The following is a 17,896-nucleotide window of genomic DNA, read 5'->3' on the forward strand; positions in this document are numbered from 1 at the left end:
ACTCACCACTGCAATCAAAAGCAGAAGCTCTGTATTCAGCTTATCAAGAGCTATGCGTAAAGCTTCATAGTTCAAGCACTCAAAACAGGCAGATGGTTTTGACCCTGATACCTCCACACTGATAAAGTAATAGCAACACTCCCTTTCCCCAAATTGGCTAGACTTGCTGTGGAAAAATCTATTAATACATTTAGTTATGAAGCACTCCAGTAAGACAGCAACAAGTATCAAAAATATAAGATAGTTTTGTCTTCAGAACAGAGTTCATCTATTATGCATCAGTTACGACTGAGTGGCCACACCGCATGACAATACAGACGAGCTACTCACATTAAGTGAGCACTGTACTTCCTGCGCTCCTAAGCACAAATGGGACTGTGCAATTAAAGATTTGTAAAATTCATGCCCAGAAATGAATCAAGACAGTGGAGGCCTCTTAGCTCTTACGTTTCCTAGCTTTTAAGAACACGGAAACTATTCAGTCTTGGTAAGGTCAATTAAAAGCAAACACACACTGTATGCGTAACTGGCTGTGTAAGGCAACACCATATTTCATTATCAGAAAAGCACTTGTGCTGTTCTGGGGCATTACTGCTGCTACACAAGAATCTGAACTTTAAGTTTCTCAATTTAGATAAGAGCTCAATTCTTCCAAATACTGAAGCATACGTTCAAGTGTGCACTGAATAGAGCCTATTCTTATGATCTGATGGGGTTACAGTAGAGCAGGTTTTTTGCATTATGGCATTGTTGCTTGGGTCTTTAGGAGACAAAGACTTTCACTAAGGATACAGCCCTCTCTCATTCCCTTCATTCATTCCTCAGCTTCCTCTTGAGCTTAGAAGTTCAGCAGCTCTAATACAGATTCCAGCAGGCTTCAGTACATGACAGTGTATGCCATTTCAGTTTAAATTTTTTATGTTTTTTTATAACCAAATTTATGGCTCGGTCGTCAACGCAGGGAACGACCTGTTAGAATTATCAACTAGAATTATTACACACAGTTTCTTAAAGCATAAACTCATCCAACTGGGGAACACATCTGTATTATACATTTTTGCACTGCACAATACAGTTGGGACCAGGCTTTCACACAATATAAACAAAATTTGGATGGAGAATTCCACTTCACATCATGATTAGAAGTTTCCATTTTAGGCACTCTGGAGAATTACTGTGTATGATTAGGTTCTCCATAACATTAGCTTGGAACAATATTTTTCCATTTTGGCACAGTACGTATTTTTAAATGCTCTTCTTTTCAGACTATCTCCTGAATATACAAGTCTGTGCCTTAAAGTAGCAGGCTACTAGAAAGAAACTGCAATTTGTCAAACATAAAAAGTTTGGAAAAAAAATCAGAAGCAGCCACACTTTCGTATCTATTTTTCTCATTTATAAGCACTTTATTTCATTCCATCAGGTCTTATGAATTCTCTAGACACAGAATTACTGAATTGAGTTTTAGAAATTAAGCTAAACTAAGAATAATAAAATAAAATGGATGTCCAGTTCTCCTCTTTGTGAAATAAATTTTAAAAGAAGTTTCCAGAATACAATGGTAAAGTTCTACCTCCCTCAATCTCTAGATCACCTGAAACCAATCACTTCCTCCAACATCTCAAAAACCTGGGCAGACTTTGGTCTGCATATGTCAACTTTCAGTTTTTACTGTTTCACCAACCATTATTTAAACCAATATCCCAAACTGACTCCAAAAGTGCTAAAGTCTTTACCTGCTCTTTCCCCACCCATGAAAAGTATTTTCATTTTCCCTAAAATTTGATACCACTTCTCTTAAACGTACATGTCAACACACTCATCTAGCTGCTCATGCACATACACTTGGATTTCATATATATATATATATATATATAAAATGTGGGGGGGGGGGGGTATATACACCTGCAATATTTATTCAGCCCTGCAGAGGCATCAATCCTCACTGTACAGGTATACCTTGGAGATATTGCGGGTTTCATTCCAGACCACCACAATAAAGCGAGTATTGCAATAAAGTGAGTTGCACAAAATTTTTGGTTTCCCAGTGCATATAAAAGTTATGTTTACACTACACTGTAGTCTATTAAGTGTGCAATAGCATTATGTCTAAAAAAAAAACAATGTACATACCTTAATTAAAAAATACTTTATTGCTAAAAAATGCTAACCATCATCTGAGCCTTCAGCGAGTCATAACCTTTTTGCTGATGGAGGGTCTTGCCTCGATGTTGATGGCTGCTGACTGATCAGGGTGGTGGTTGCTGAAGGCTGGGGTGGCTGTGGCAATTTCTTAAAATAAGACAGCGATGAAGTTTGCCGCATCGATTGACTCTTCCTTCCACAAAGGATTTCTCTGCAGCATGCGATGCTGCTCGATAGCATTTTACCCACAACAGAACTTCTTTCAAAACTGGAGTCAATCCTCTCAAACCCTGCCGCTGCTTGATCAACTGAGTTTATGTAATATCCTAAATCCTTTGCTGTCATTTCAACAATGTTCACAGCATCTTCACCAGGAGTAGATTCCATCCCAAGAAACCACTTTCTTTGCTCATCCATAAGAATCAACTCCTCATGCATTAAAGTTTTATCATGAGATTGCAGCAATTCAGTCACATCTTCAGGCTCTGCTTCTAATTCTAGATCCCTTGCTGTCAGCCTGTCCTTTGAAGCCAGGCATTGACTTCTCCTCTCTAGCTATGAAAGTCCTAGATGGCATCTTCTTCCAATAGAAGGCTGTTGTGTCTACATTGAAAATCTGTTGTTTAGTGTGGCCACCTTCATCAATTCTCTTAGCTAGATCTTCTGGCTAACTTGCTGCAGCTTCTGCATCAGCACTTGCTGCTTCACCTCGCCCTTTTATGTTATGGAGATGGCTTCTTTCCTTAAACCTCATGAACCAACCTCTGCTAGCTTCAAACTTTTCTTCTGCAGCTTCCTCACCTCTCTCAGCCTTCATAGAATTGAAGAGAGTTCGGGCCTTGCTCTGGATGAGGCTTTGGCTTAAGGGAATGCTGTGGCTGGTTTGATCTTCTATCCAGACCACTAAAACTTTCTCCCTATCAGCAAGAAGGCTGTTTTGCTTTCTTAGCACTGGTGTGTTCACTGGAGTAGCACTTTGAATTTCCTTCAAGACCTTTTCCTTTGCATTCACAACTTGGCTAACTGCTTGGCACAAGAGGTTGAGCTTTTGGCCTGTCTCAGCTTTCAACATGCCTTCCTCACTAAGCTTCATCATTTCTAGCTTTTGATTTAAAGTGAGAGACGTGCAACTCTTCCTTTCACTTGAACGCTTAGAGGCCATTGTAGGGTTATTAACTGCCCTAATTTCAATACTGTTGTGTCTCAGGGAATAGGGAGGCCGGAGGAGAGGGAGAGAGACGGGGGAATGGCTGGTTGGTGGAGCAGTTGCAACACACACAACATTTATCAATTAAGTTCGCTGTCTCATATGGGCGCAGTTCGTGGCGCCCCAAAACAACTACAATAGTAACATCAAAGATCACTGATCACAGATCACCATAACAGATATAATAATAATGAAAAAGTTTGAAATATTGCAAGAATTACCAAAATGTGACACAGAAACACGAAGTGAGCACATGCAGTTGGAAAAATGGCGTTGACAGACTTGCTCAACGCAGGGCTGCCACAAACCTTCAATTTGTAAAAAATGCAATATCTGCAAAGCACAATAAAGTGAGGTATGCCTGTATTCTACTTTCACAATGTTGAACCAGCTGGAAGCACCATGGTGAGCTGTATACTGGAAAAGGGAATTACTGCAGAGCTGCACAGAATAATATCAGCTACTCCAGAACAGTTATTTGTAAATGAAGTGATTATTCCAGAGCCAAGCACTCACAACTACAGAGTTATTTCACAACAGCTTATTCTGCAACACATATAGTGTTTGCAAGAAATTCTGCACAGCTTTCATTATCCACAAATGACCATTCTGGAATACAAGCAGCACTCCATTTCCCCTACATTTGTGAGGGTCTGTAAGGTTCTTGGGGTAGTAAAAATGTATGTGAACAGTAACTAACAGTGTTGTTAATTCTACTTTAACAGATAACTTTGCTGAATGTTTTAAGTACATCCAAATATTAATTTTGTTCTCATTAAGGGGTTATGAAGGGTTAAGAGTAGGGAGTAAATGGATGAATGCATAGTTTTGCATTTACTCTTCCATTATTTTAAAAAAATGCCGTATTTTGGTGAAGCACAAGTGGAAATATTGATTTATATGTGCTATAGAGAAACAAGCACTATGGGAAACTTTCATGCTGACCGACACCCCCGAGCCCCTGCCAGAGATGCCCACTTCTACATTCAGCCTGAATATAAAGTCTACAGCATACTGAAGACCACAATCAGTCAGCAGCATGGCGATAGTACTGGATTAGCAAAATTGTCTTAAACTGGGTGGCATTTGTATGGTCAAAGATAAAGTCTAAATAAAATAAATTCCACAGTTTATCTATTAAAATTTTATCTCCTTTTCCAAATCCCACTTTCTCTTCCCCTCTTTTCCTCTAGGGTCATCCACCTTTTCCCTTTCAATTTCTCTCATTTCCTGTTTCATCTGTCCAACTTTCCTACTTCTCTTGTAGACAGAAGAAAATCTGGTCAAGGGAAAATATAAAAATACACTGTAATCAGAGCCTGTCCCTTTTAACATAGGAGTCCATCAAACAGACTAGTCCTCATGCGGTCCATCAGTAGTCAGAGTTTTTTTCCATCTTACTAGCCAGAAATGGATTTCCATACTGATTGGCAGAGCAAGAAGTGAAATACAGAGTAACTAATTAGAGGGGGGGAAATCTGCCATTAGTCACCAAGCATAAGCATGGGGAGACAAAGGAGGGTAGCATCTGCTGGGGCGGGGGGAATCATAATGTAGCTGGAGGTGGGGGAAGAAGTATGAACACCCCTTAAACATTGAAGATGGAGCAAAAATCAGGTGGAGCTCCTGGCAGCTGGGAAGGGGACATATTAGCATCCCCATTAATATTACTTAAGCATGAAGTTTTTCTTAAACGAAACACTGTAATATGTGTTACTGGGCAGCTATTGTTAGCACCTCTCAACTATACCAACAGCTGCAATTGAAATAGTATTATCCAAGCTTAAACTACAGTAGTAACACCAATTTACACAGGTGAAATAAAAAGACTAAGTGCCTTGTTCAAGCTCACAGAGGTCTGCAGCCAGTCTAGATAATCCAGTCTAGAAGATATTTGAGGATGAAGAAGGCCTACTGTTTCACTACAAACAATCTTTTAAACACTAACAAAGATTCCTGGGGAATAAATCAACTTTTGCCATGTACTGAGCCTCTATGGGTTCAAAGACACCATAAAAACATTTAATTGAAAAGCCATACTTATACCCCTGAAGAAGCAGAAAAATTAACAAGTAATTAAATAGCAGATTCAAAAATCAATACAAGATATCTCCTTCCTCATGACAGCTGTAACTATGGAAGGGAACTCATTAACAAAGACAGTACGGAAGTCCAGAGTTTGGAAGGACTGAAAAAACCCAAATCCCACAACAAAATTGCAGACTGAGCAGTAACACCCAACTTCAGCAATGAAGACAAATGCTGAAAAGAACAAACCCTCTAAACAACTGAGATTTGAAGAGGAGGTTTCTTTGGGAAGCCAGGGGATAGGGGGAGGCTGATTATTTCTCAGCTGCCATGGATGAGCTTCCTCCACTGAAACAGCTATTATTTGCTGCAGATTGCAGCAGGGTGTGATACTGGAGGATTGCAATTCCTGTGTTCCTTCATCGCATCAAAATTGGCAATATTGTTTTGGGAGCATCTCATCTTTAACACCATCTGAAGTGAGTGTATTTTTTCCAATAGAACTGTATTAGTCACCTTAAGGTTGCAAAACCGCATGAGACAATGTAACCTGGAACTAGTTCATTAGAAAGCATCCAAAATGCTTCATGTCCTATCTAGAGGGGACCCACTTCATACAATTTGTACATGTAACTACACTATGGTAGTCAGAGCTGTTCTTCACACACTACACCACCGCAAGTAACTATCTGTCCACATGCAACCCACACACTGGCTGCAGACAGAAAGATGCTAAAACATCACATAGTATTCTTTATATATGCAATACTTGATTTCTTTTCCCCTGCACAAAGAAACCTTAATAAATCAGTGAAATCAATAAAAGATGCCTGGAAGAGTCCACGATATTTCCCATCAAAAGCTATTTTTGACAATTTCTTGTCACATTCATTTTTAAGAATAACTTTAGTGTTGGTATTTGTCTCTGTCATGATGCCTTAAAAAATTTAGGTTATGACAGCCAGTTGGTGTGTCAAGATTTGTGTAAATCATACCAACCCATAAAATAAAGAATAAATATAATAATTGTTTTAGTGAGGCTGAAATTCTCTTGCGCTCAGACACAGAAATGGGTATCTCATTGGAGTCCCAACTGATAAAAAAAAAACCCAAAACCAAAAAAACCCCCAAAACCAAAAAAACCCCCAAAACCAAAAAAACCCCCAAAACCAAAAAAACCCCCAAAACCAAAAAAATCCCCAAAACCAAAAAAACCCCCAAAACCAAAAAAACCCCCAAAACCAAAAAAAAACCCCAAAACCAAAAAAAAAAACCCAAAACACCCCCCCCCAAAAAATGCTTCTTTTTCAAGCAGAGACAATGTCTGAAAAACATCAGCCCAGCTACTGGACTTCAGAGGTTGCCAGGCATCTACAAGGCAGAGAACTGTTTAGACAACATTAGGACAGTGGTATTTCTTGTTCACTGTTGTATCTGTATTTTAGATAACAGCAGCAGCAGATACTGTGTATCCCACGTAAATTTTTCAATTCAATTTTCAACTCAAACCACACAATCCCAAATACAATTAAAAAAAGTCTCACCTTCTTTGACTTGATTTGACAAAGAGATGAAAAATACCTCAAAAAGTTAAAAAAAAAAACACAAAAAAGCATGAGACCAATGAATAAAACCTATTAAAAATTAGAAGGCTTGTACATAATTTAGTTTGACTTCCCAACAATTCACACGTTACTGGATTTTATTTATTCATGCTTTCAAACACAAAAATTTGACTCCAGGATGGTTCTAATGATACAGACATCTGGCTTTGACCAAGCGAGTCAAAATGCACAAATAATTTTACAAGCTTTCCCCACCTCCCCAAATTTAGTCATTTTAAGTCTTGCAGAGCAAGTTGGAAAAAAATACCCTAAATGGAAGAAAAAGCATCAGGTAAGAGAAAAATAAAAAACAATTCTAGTAATAGCAATCTTAAAAAAATACCATTGCACTGTAGTTTGAATACTAGCCAGGCACATACATTAGAAAGATACAAAGCAGATCTAGTTTCCTAATGAATTTTCATATGGTTTAAGACATAAGGATCATTCTAATTACCTGTCTTACAGTAACAGGCTAAGTCCAATAGTGCAACCGCTCCAGGCATGAAACTCAAAGTTTGCAGAAATTTAATTTGTGGGGCAGCTACAGAATCCAGTGCTACTAGTTTGGCAAATCTGAGACAACTTCTACAATGCAGGAAGAGCCTGAAATGTTGCTTTTACTGACGCTGAGAAAATATCAACCCTGACTAAAAATGTACTCCACCCTTGTTAAAGGAAACAAATTGGATTTAGCTCAACTCTTGGTTTTCCTTCCCTTTCTACCTAAACAAACTTCAGTTTGACACACTCGGTCACAAATGAAAGCCTACAGCTACAAAGTTACTGTACAAGACCATTTTCCCCTGGACACACCTGTCCTGTTTTCAGGACTCAAAACAAACTGAAGCTTCAGAAAGTTTGTGATTATCAGCACTGTTAAAAACATCACACAAACCAACATTGTATATATGTATAGATTCCAAAGTCAGAGCTTAGCCAGGAAAGTGCTCTAGAAACAGTGGCATGCCACTGTTTTGGATTAAAAATGCAATTTTAAATGAACAGTGATTTTTTTTTCTTTTAAAGAATCCTTGGAGATGTACTCAAAACAATTATATGATGTTTACAACACATTATTTTTCCTCACTAAACATGGACATTTGCTCACAAAAATCAAAATGTATATTTTAAATGAAGACAGTAGGTTCTTACAGAATACTTTATCCTTGCAAAGCATTACGTCCTGCAATTCTGGATGAAGGGAAAAACAACTAAAAGACCTTAACAGGAGAAATAAGTGTTCTTCTCATACAAGATTTAATATAAATTTCTCTTACTCTCCACAGCATTCCTAAAATGACAAAAGAATGAAGTTTAGATCTTCTCTGATGCTTTGCTGCTAAAGCCTTTTTTCCTCCTTTTGGTACTTCAACGATATCAGCACTGTGTTATGTCAAATTCAAGCCCTTCAACTCTTTCAAGAGACTCTTCAACCCAGAATTTTTTTGCAGATCTGTCCACATAATTTTTCCCACTTTTCTCTCCCACTTTTTTTTTTCCTTTTAAGCACTCTCTCTTTTCTTTCACATTTGTTTCCCAATCTTCTCCTAGTTTTACCTTTTATCCCAAACACCCAATGGTCTCAAAATATTCACAAGCAAAAACCCCTCTCTCCCTGCAAACCCCTCCCACTCATTACTTAAACATATCTGTACCTTTTCTACCAATTCCTCCTGCCTCTTATCTTCACATCTGGTTGTGAAAAAAATCATCCCACAGCTGGGACCAATCTTGAACATTGCTTAAAAGTGATCAGTCTTTAACAACTTCAGCATTCAAATTCTATCAAAACTAATGGGAATTTGGCATGATTCTTTTCGAGGCAAGAAATTCATCTTTATCTACAAATTGTAAAGTAATCATATAGATTTACTAATCAGCCAAATAAGTACAGAATAAAAAGCTATTCAAAACGTACTGATGGAAAGTTCTAACCCTGTGTTTTGAAGGGGCTTAACGCTGTTGAGGAAAACAGCAAGGAAAAAAAAGTCATCTTTGGGGGGATGATTCAGGGAAAGGGAATTTTACAGCATTTTATTGCATTCTGTAAGAAATCTATGTTGCATATGGAAGAAGGTAAGAGAGAGTACATTGGTTCAAGTTCAGCAGTTCTAATTTTCCCTCATTAACCCAATAACACGTTTAATACTACCTACCTGAATCATCAGCTAATCTGCTGATTCTCTCCAACACAGCAATACAATCTCTCTCATCATCACTGACTTCCTTCAAAGTGTCCAGCAAACTTCGAGCCACCATTTGCCTAGATAACAAGAAAGATTAAAAAATAGCACTGTGTCCAGAAACACATCTAAATCAAAAAGCCATGCAGTCATACAAGTTTCTTAAATCAAACAGTAAAATTTTACGTAGGTTCATTTTTAACTCAGTAATTTTAGTTAGTACTGCTTTAGGAATTATGTTCACCATAATCCTAAAGAACTGTTAACTTCAAACGTAACATTGGAATTATCCCTTCAGTTTACAAGGACAATGGAAACCAGCCACAAACCAACAAATGGTAATTATTTGTTGAGTGAACACACAGGAGCTGAATGTTGGAAAGTCAGTATCAGCCTTCCATCCTCACTTCCGAATTCCCTAACTTGATTCATACAAAGCAAGGCAACATCACTATTGTCAGGACAGTTTTAAATAGAATTATGAGCTTATTTTCACAAATGAAAGCATGAGCACTCAAGCTGAAGATTTCCAAACCAATGATGACATTTAAAAGCTATGCTTCATTCAAACGCTATATAGAACAATGTGTACACACTGTGAAAATAAAGAGAACACATGCACTAGCATGTGTGTTCCTGGGACATATATTAAGCAAAGTAGCAAATGAAAATTAAGTTAATATGAAACAAGTCAGAATCGCTTCAGTTACTATTTCCAAGTCATGAGAAATTTTTTAAGGGTTAACTTGTCAGTGACAAGATACAATCAGATCTGGATTTTTGTCCTGTTACTGTTGCAGCCTATGGTACGAATTCATACCCATCAGTTACCTGGAGAGTCCTAAACATTAAATTTTTAAACAATACAGATGACAACATGTGTCAACCAACCTTCCTTCTCAATAACAGCTTGCAATGGCAACATGGCTGTCTCTTTAATGCCATTTTTCACCCTTTTGGGCAGTGTGGGTTGAACACCCGCTCACTAGTCCAAAGAGCTATCAGGATTACCGCAACAGTTGAATGGACCAAGGAACACTGTTCCACATGCTGCTAACTCTTCTGCTGCCCCTGAGCAATTTATCAAAATGCTGAAGCTGCACAGGACAAATGCCAGATAATTCTAGAACTGACTGATGGAAACACTGTCAGGAGGTAGCCTAGATATAACACTGTTGACAAACAGAAAGGCAGTAAACAACAGCAGATGCATAGACAAACTCTCTCACATTGAGGACAAATGGGGAATGTGAAAGATAGCCACAAAATGGTAACAAACAGAGGGTCACAATCCTGGTGTACAGGGGACCTTGTGAACTCTACAGTTCCATGTGACTGGAGAAATTCAGTGAGTTTTCATGAATGCCCAAAACTAAGCAGACATTTATATTTTCTCAAACTGGAAATCAGTAATTTACATGTTTCACATTGGCCACTTGCAAAACTATTTTAAATGAAACTGTTTTAACATACAGATGAAAAATATCTAAAAAACAAGCTGCAAAAACTCTTTGCCTTTAACAAATTTCCTTTTCCTCATTCTATTTGACTTTCAACTTGGTAAAAATGCAATATTTCCAGAGAGAGAACTTAATTTTCAGTTTGAAGTTCAGCTAGGGAAACAGACTATGTGACACACAAACCTAGAAACAGAGGTGACTTGGTGTTTTAAAGGGCTGGACACCTCTGAAAAGAGAAGAGAAACTGATGAAGTGTATTTCATATGCCAGCCTGTGTGGATGCATGTCCCTCACACATATCAAACACAATTTTGGAAAGAGAGAAGTCAACTGACCTGCTGAGTTGGAATTTTGAGACCACTGATGAAGATGCAACAATCTCGACTAGAGAATAGATGTCAGCAAATCTAGCTATAAGCGGTGGTGCTCACGAACTCCTTGCACAACTGAACCAGAACAAACTACCCAGATACTGCTGCAAGCTGGGCCTGGAAACAGAACTGACTTCTAGAATAATATGCTTCAAATTAAACATACTGCCTATTACCTTTTATCCTGGTGATTTCACAAGAGCTAAAAATCATAAATAATGACCTCAAGCACCTCTTCTACTTCAGATACAGCTTTCTTGCCACTTTCTACTCTTAGGAATTTCCCATTGGAAATACACTCCTTACACAGTGTATGTCAAGACAATATCCAAGCTGTCTGGGGCAATGACCAAGTCTGGATCTCTACTTGACATTTGCCCTCATAGAATACTCTACATGTAAGGGCAGGGATGGATGGACATCCCAGTATGAAAATGGTCACAGTGAATAAGGAACCACAACAATCACCAGCACTACACCTTATCTGGCTCATGGGGACTCCGGAATGGGCCCCTACCATGCTGGACATTTTAAAAAGACTCATCACCATGTAGAGCCTTGCTAGCAGTATGCTGACCTGTGGTGGCCAGATCCCGCTGTGAGTCTTTGGTATTTCGTGTGAGCTATGAGATGGCTACATAGAAGTACACACCATGTAAGCTAAAAGCCACAAACCTTCTCCTCAAAAGAAGGAGATGAAAACACAAACCCTATCCTGAACTAGATAAGACTTATTTATTAAATCCACTCAGAGCTAAGAAGGGACACTCACCTTTTTCCCCTGGACTAAAGATAGATGGTGTCTCTCACCTGTACCAAGGTGGTACTCCTCTCTGGCATTTAAAGGAATCAAAGTGTCCAATTTGCTTTCAGCAGATTCTTGTAAAAAGCATTAGAATAAAAACACAACAGGGCATTCTAGGCTCTTTTGTAGAAAACACAACTGGGTAAGTAGACAGTGATGACAGGGTAATTTCTAACTACACTCATCCTGCATTCTGGGAGAAAGGAGCCCACTTATGTCCTCTAAACATTATGGGCTCTGATCTAGGTCTGCCACTATCCCCAACAATCTGTCAAAATTCTGTGTGCCCCTCCAAGGTGCAAACACAGGACAGAGAGGTAAACCAACCTTGCACTTGCCACAGGCTGAGAGCTAGTGTTCAGGCAGTTAATGAGGAATGACTTGGGCACTGCAAGCTCATACTTTAACATGCTCTGCTTACTGGAGAGCAGAGAGTAAGCAAGGTTCCCTGGTTCCCTGTCCAGCAGCCTGATCTCCCTTCTCATGCAAGCACTAGTGGTCTAGCCACAAAAAGCATACTACAGAGGACTGCAATAAAATATCAATGCGCAGTAGCATATAAGGCTAATGGTAGCTTGCCCAGGAACTGCCAGGTGAGTACCATCATTCATGTAATTGTAAGAGAGCTCTGAAGGATGAGCTGTCTGGTCTAGACACAGATACAGCCAAAAAATAATAATAATAATAATAAAAAAATCAAGTGAACATTACTTCATGCTCAAGAAAGGCAAGATATATCCTATAACAAGGAAAGAAAAGAAGAGGTTTCCTCTGGAGGTAACGACAACACGTGCAGTACTTTACCTGCTTCAATCCCCAGAGTGTTTTCTAACAGGGAATCAGACTTCTCCAAGTACACGTATGACAGAAACAACTCCAGCAACATTAATGATGACAACGTCAGTGGTTTCAGTGGCACAAGTTCTGTTACTATAAATTGCTCTTGGCTATCAAGCCATGAGCTGGGGCTAGGCTTAATGATTTCTTGCCTTTTCTCTCTTGCCTCCAGCAAGGGTTTGTGCAGTGCTTGCCTAACATGTCATACCAAGCTCCACAGAGAATTCCAATGCATATGCGTTCTCACTGCCAGCATAGTTGTCTTCATTGCTCCAACTAATAGAGCTATATCTTTTCTCCTGTTCCGTGAGATCTAGCACCTGACTCCTCCAGGTCCAAACACACTTTCACTACCTGCTCTGGCAGAACTGAAGCTTCAAGTCAGTAACACTACAGCTGTGAACTCTCAATGAAAATTATTTATTTGCCATATATGCCTTTGGTATACAACTGCCACCTAAGCAGGAATGCAACTACTTGTACATTAAATAGGTGACCAGCCAAAGAGCAGGGACTGAAGGCTGGAGTGCAGCATGAATAAAAAACACTTTAGCTATTATATGCAGAAGATAATTAGCGAAGTCCAAGTTTTCATGAGCAAGCACAGAGAGAGCTTGTCCAAAGCTAGAAAACTGATGGACTTGCAGTTAGGGTATCTTAAAGGCACCACTTCATTGTCGTTAGCAGCAAGAGAAAATGGGGATAGATTAGAAACACCCTGCCTTTATGTCCACAGGCAGGGCACAGATATTTCAAAGACTCTGCGCACAAGGACATAATTGGAATTTACAATGATATACCCAGAGAAGAGCTATAAATACCTTTGCTTGGCTCATTCAAACTCCTTTTATACATTGACCTTATTTGGAATCTGTACTGAGACTCCTAAGTGGCATAACTACTGCATACCAGAGGTCTCCCAATCACCATTATTAACTCTTTAATAAATTTCTACTATAAAATATAAACATCAGAGAGCTCATTTGTACAGGAGGTGCATTTAGCAAGTAAGCATACAAAAAAGAGAGAGAGAGACAGTGAGAGAGGAGTGAAGAAGGCATTAATTTTTCTTTTCAGATTTATGCATAAGTTCTAAATCAAGATTTGAAGACTTTTCAAATTTACATGAGCATTACCATTAGCTTAGCTTGGCACTTTCTTCCCCAAATAATCTCAGAAGATATTCTGAATCAGCTCTCAATTTCAAAATGAAAATCTTTGTACCTTTCTTAAAAGAAAGGCTAAATGCACATAAAGAGGTACATGCCCTCTCAGCCTTTATAAATATAAGGAGTATTTTTGAAGTAATTAAGACTTCTACTTGGGAAAATAGACATTGGATAGTTCAGCTTATATTAACATCATTTTAACGTACATTTCTAAGGTAAACTTTATTTGTTTTACGAAATTTAAACTTGAATAATTTTTATTTTGTATGTACATATCTATGATTTTGCGTGCAAAAATGTGTTTTGGGGTTTTGTTTCATTTTTACTGAATTTGCTCTCTGACATACAATGGGGTGAGGGAGACTGGACAATTGGAAGGGAGAAGCTAGAAAAGAGGAGAAAGAACCTAATTTATCCTACAACAACAAGTTCTTTGACAAATATAGTCAGAATTAATTCCATTACAGCTTCATCTGCATCGCTTCAGCTTGAGTTCGGCATTTTCTTATTGGCAGTGTCCACCAAATACCCAGAAAAGAGGAGACTTACACTGGGCTAAGCTGCATAGATGGATGGAAAGGGAGTGGGGAGAAAAAAGGGCAGCTGAGGATAACCAAATTCTGAATCAACTTGTTGGCTATAATCTGATTATACCTAAATGAAAATGAGGCATGGTATTTTCTTAAGCTTAAGGATGGTCTTGATATGATTATCAACATCCCACCAAACATACTTCCTTAGAGAAGTTCTTGATATGCAGTGCAACAAAGAAGGATGAAAACAGCATCCTCCTGTTACAGTGGGGGTACTTCCTGCATGCAAATCCTAGTTGTCACTTGCAGGGTAAAATGATGGCCCTGTCCCTGCTAAACAGAGTTGAGAAGAGGAAAGGCTTACAGCATGGTCCTGAGACAAGAATTTCTAAAAATTCTTCATGACCTTCAATTCCTCAAAAAGAAATTGATTTCTCAGTTCCTAAAAAGCCTCATTCCACCACAGAGGATATATTCTAAAGACATCTAGATTATTTTCCAGAATCACAGACATATACAACCAGGGTGGATATTGTGACTGCTAGAGCCAAGAATCAAATAACCACATTAAAATCATTCATTGTCACACGTGGTGCAGCTAACCCTCCTTTCTGATGTTTGCTCTCTTCCATCTGGAGTCCACAAAACAAGAAGGCTACCTTCTACCAACCATATGAGAAGCCATATGCCTATGTCATAAAGTCAGAGGAGCACATCTTTTAGTCAAATACAACAAGTTTCCCAGAATGTTTAGGCCCAGTCTTCATCGACATTGTAGACAGCAAAAGTGCCACTGATAACCTGTACATAAGTACACACACCCACACTTAATCCCTCTTCTAGATCCAATACATCTTCAGTGACTGCTGAGTGCTGCTCTACCAGTACTTCAAAGTTGAACCGTTTCAAAAAATAGCAGGTATTTTTCAGAGAATAGCTGAAAAGCAGACAATTAAAAAACATTCTGAAACATCTGACAGTCACTATGGCCAATACTGGGACTTAGATGAGCCTCTTTCACAGAAGAGGATGCCTACAGGACGGGAGACAGTTACAGTGTTTCCAAGTCTGTCCCCATTCAGTCACAAGAGGTATGCTCTGGTTCTGATAGAAGAAAGAAAGGAAGTAATAAGCTTTCTCACAGCTGAAAATGCTGTGAAGTCTGTCCTGCCTTGGAAGGCTCCGCTAAGATTACCACCCTAGTGCACAACAGAAGTCTTCTAAAACTCCCTTACAAGTAATATTCTTCTCTATGGGAAGAGCAAAGAAGTACTTCAGAAGAGGAAGCAGGACTGGTAACTTAAAAATATCTATATTCATAGCCAAGACTGACCGTACTGACGGATGAGAGTCTGCCACAATCTGCCTTGGTTTGAAGGAAAAGGGCAACTGCAATTCCTCAAAAAGTACGCTGATCAAAAGGAAGGGCCTGCTGCTCAGGAACTGTCTCCCTTTTCAGGCAGATCTATTGGGAAGTGCTGTAGACTTCTGAGCCTTCATAACAAGAAATGGAAGCAGGTTAATGGCAAGAAAATCTAGAAAATTCAGAGGATTTTTCAAATGAGAAGAGGTAAGAATTATGCTCCAATCTGCACCAGCAATTGGTTTCTAAAGCAAGTAACAAAAAGGAATCCTCATCCATGTCATGCTCCAATCTGCACCAGCAATTGGTTTCTAAAGCAAGTAACAAAAAGGAATCCTCATCCATGTCATGCTGGCACATCAGTGCTGCCAGACACAAGGAGACCCTGCTTTTCAGTGATGGCCTTGGCTCTCTGCTATGCATCTTCTCTTGCTGCAACATGAAATCGAATTATTAAGGCATGTGCTAGATATGCTTCTCAAATCTGGTTTGGAGGCTGCCTCTTCAGTTCATTAATAAAACATAACTGCAGCCATACTTGCCTTGGTTTTCAAATGCAAGAAGGATCATGTCATAACATTTGTCAGGTTCCCCTCCAGTCTCAAAGACTAAGACAACATCTGTGGTACTTGATCAACAACATTTAAACAGTGAGAATGTAAACAACATGCCAAAATTGGCACACAGCAACTCCTCCCACCATTTAGAAAGCTACTGAAGGTTTCCCTACCTCACTCCTTCTTCATCCGATCAAAAATCACACATATGTAAATAAGGAAGAAATTCCTCTTTGCAAGTTCAAGTCTAATCTGCTAATATTTCTCAGGATACAGACATAGATCAAGTTTCATCTCAGGGCAACAGGCTCTGACCTAAAGATGCCAGCTAAAAAATCATGAGTGTTCAAGGAATCCACTCAAAGATGACTAGGCTTTTGTGTTAACTGATTAAAAAACAATTTCACTGTAATTATTCACTATAATAGTGTACTACAAATGTGATAATGTGCTACAGAAGTATGAAACATATGCAGATGACTTACCAGACAGAGAAAATGAAAACAGAAACATATGCAAAATGAAAGAATATGTAAAATGAAATGTAAAGTTTATTTCAAAGAACACTAAAAGGGAATTCATATATTTAAAGTAAAAAAAAAAAAAAAAAAAAAAAACCAACTTACTCTGATTTACACAGATTCAACAATTATGTTTCAAGGGTATAAACATATACAGATTGAAACTTCCATATGAATGCAGGTTCAAGGTCAGAGAAACACGGTTTTATTATCTCAATCATAATAGAAAATAATCTTAAATCTACATAAAGGTAATTGGATGCAATACCATTTTTATCTAAAAAGACATAAATTAAATTACATTTAATCTGTTTCTTCTGAACTTACGCCTATGAAAAACTCCAATTCATCTTTGTCTAGCAAAAATCTCTGATATTTCCTCAGACCAATTAATACTAAATTGATATAAGCTGCCTGTAATAGTTGCCTTTGGATTCAATAGCTATTCACAGTCTTATCACTAATGGCTATCTCATACTAATTCCTATATTATCTTGTGCTAAATAATACACCTAGGCTTACAAAGAGACTTAGGATTAAATAACAGGTCTATACAGGCAACAAGAAAAACAGGGAAAACTCTAGCTACTCCACCCATTTTCCCCTGCAGAAAAACCACAAGCAAGCACAGGATGCATGAAGCTGGACACTGTCATCAACAAGGTTTCAAGTTTATACATGCCCCACACCCGTGGTGATGCACGCTGACAGACTCGGGCAGTTTTTTCTTAGATGGGCAAGTAAAACATTAGGACCAACATTCTTGCTCAAAGTTCAAGTTGCACAACTTGAGATTCTCAGAAATTTGTTCTCCTTCTTGCAGGTTTTTATTACATAATTGTCACAAATCAAATACTTATAAGCCTGAAGGCTCAATCCTCTTCCCTCCCTCCTCATGAAAACTCAAAAAACCCAGCACCTTCCTGGCTGGCAAATTGCTGATTTCACCTCAAATCATAAAATAGCACAAACTTTAGATTTCAGGAAAATGGTATAATCAAGCATTTCAAAACTAAGTTATACATACACATTTATGCAGGCTATAAGAGAAACCATTTTAAAATTGTTAGCTTGAGTTCAATCTGAATAAAAACACACTGGCCTTGAAAA

General features: G+C 38.5%; 1 protein-coding gene across 6 annotated transcripts in view; it reads right to left on the minus strand.

Moving 5' to 3' along the window:
* PPP4R1 (protein phosphatase 4 regulatory subunit 1) overlaps window positions 1–17,896 on the minus strand; it is a 70,402-nt gene that overhangs the window by 35,724 nt on the left and 16,782 nt on the right. For 5 of the 6 annotated variants that reach the window (XM_067290705.1, XM_067290706.1, XM_067290708.1 and 2 more), the window contains one exon: window positions 9,144–9,250. In XM_067290705.1, the coding sequence (XP_067146806.1) occupies window positions 9,144–9,250 (107 nt within the window). Of the gene's footprint in view, window positions 1–9,143; window positions 9,251–17,896 lie in introns of those variants that run through there. The other variant, XM_067290709.1, reaches the window with a different exon arrangement.

Source organism: Apteryx mantelli, chromosome 2 (assembly GCF_036417845.1).
Source record: "Apteryx mantelli isolate bAptMan1 chromosome 2, bAptMan1.hap1, whole genome shotgun sequence".
Taxonomy (NCBI): Eukaryota; Metazoa; Chordata; class Aves; order Apterygiformes; family Apterygidae; genus Apteryx; species Apteryx mantelli.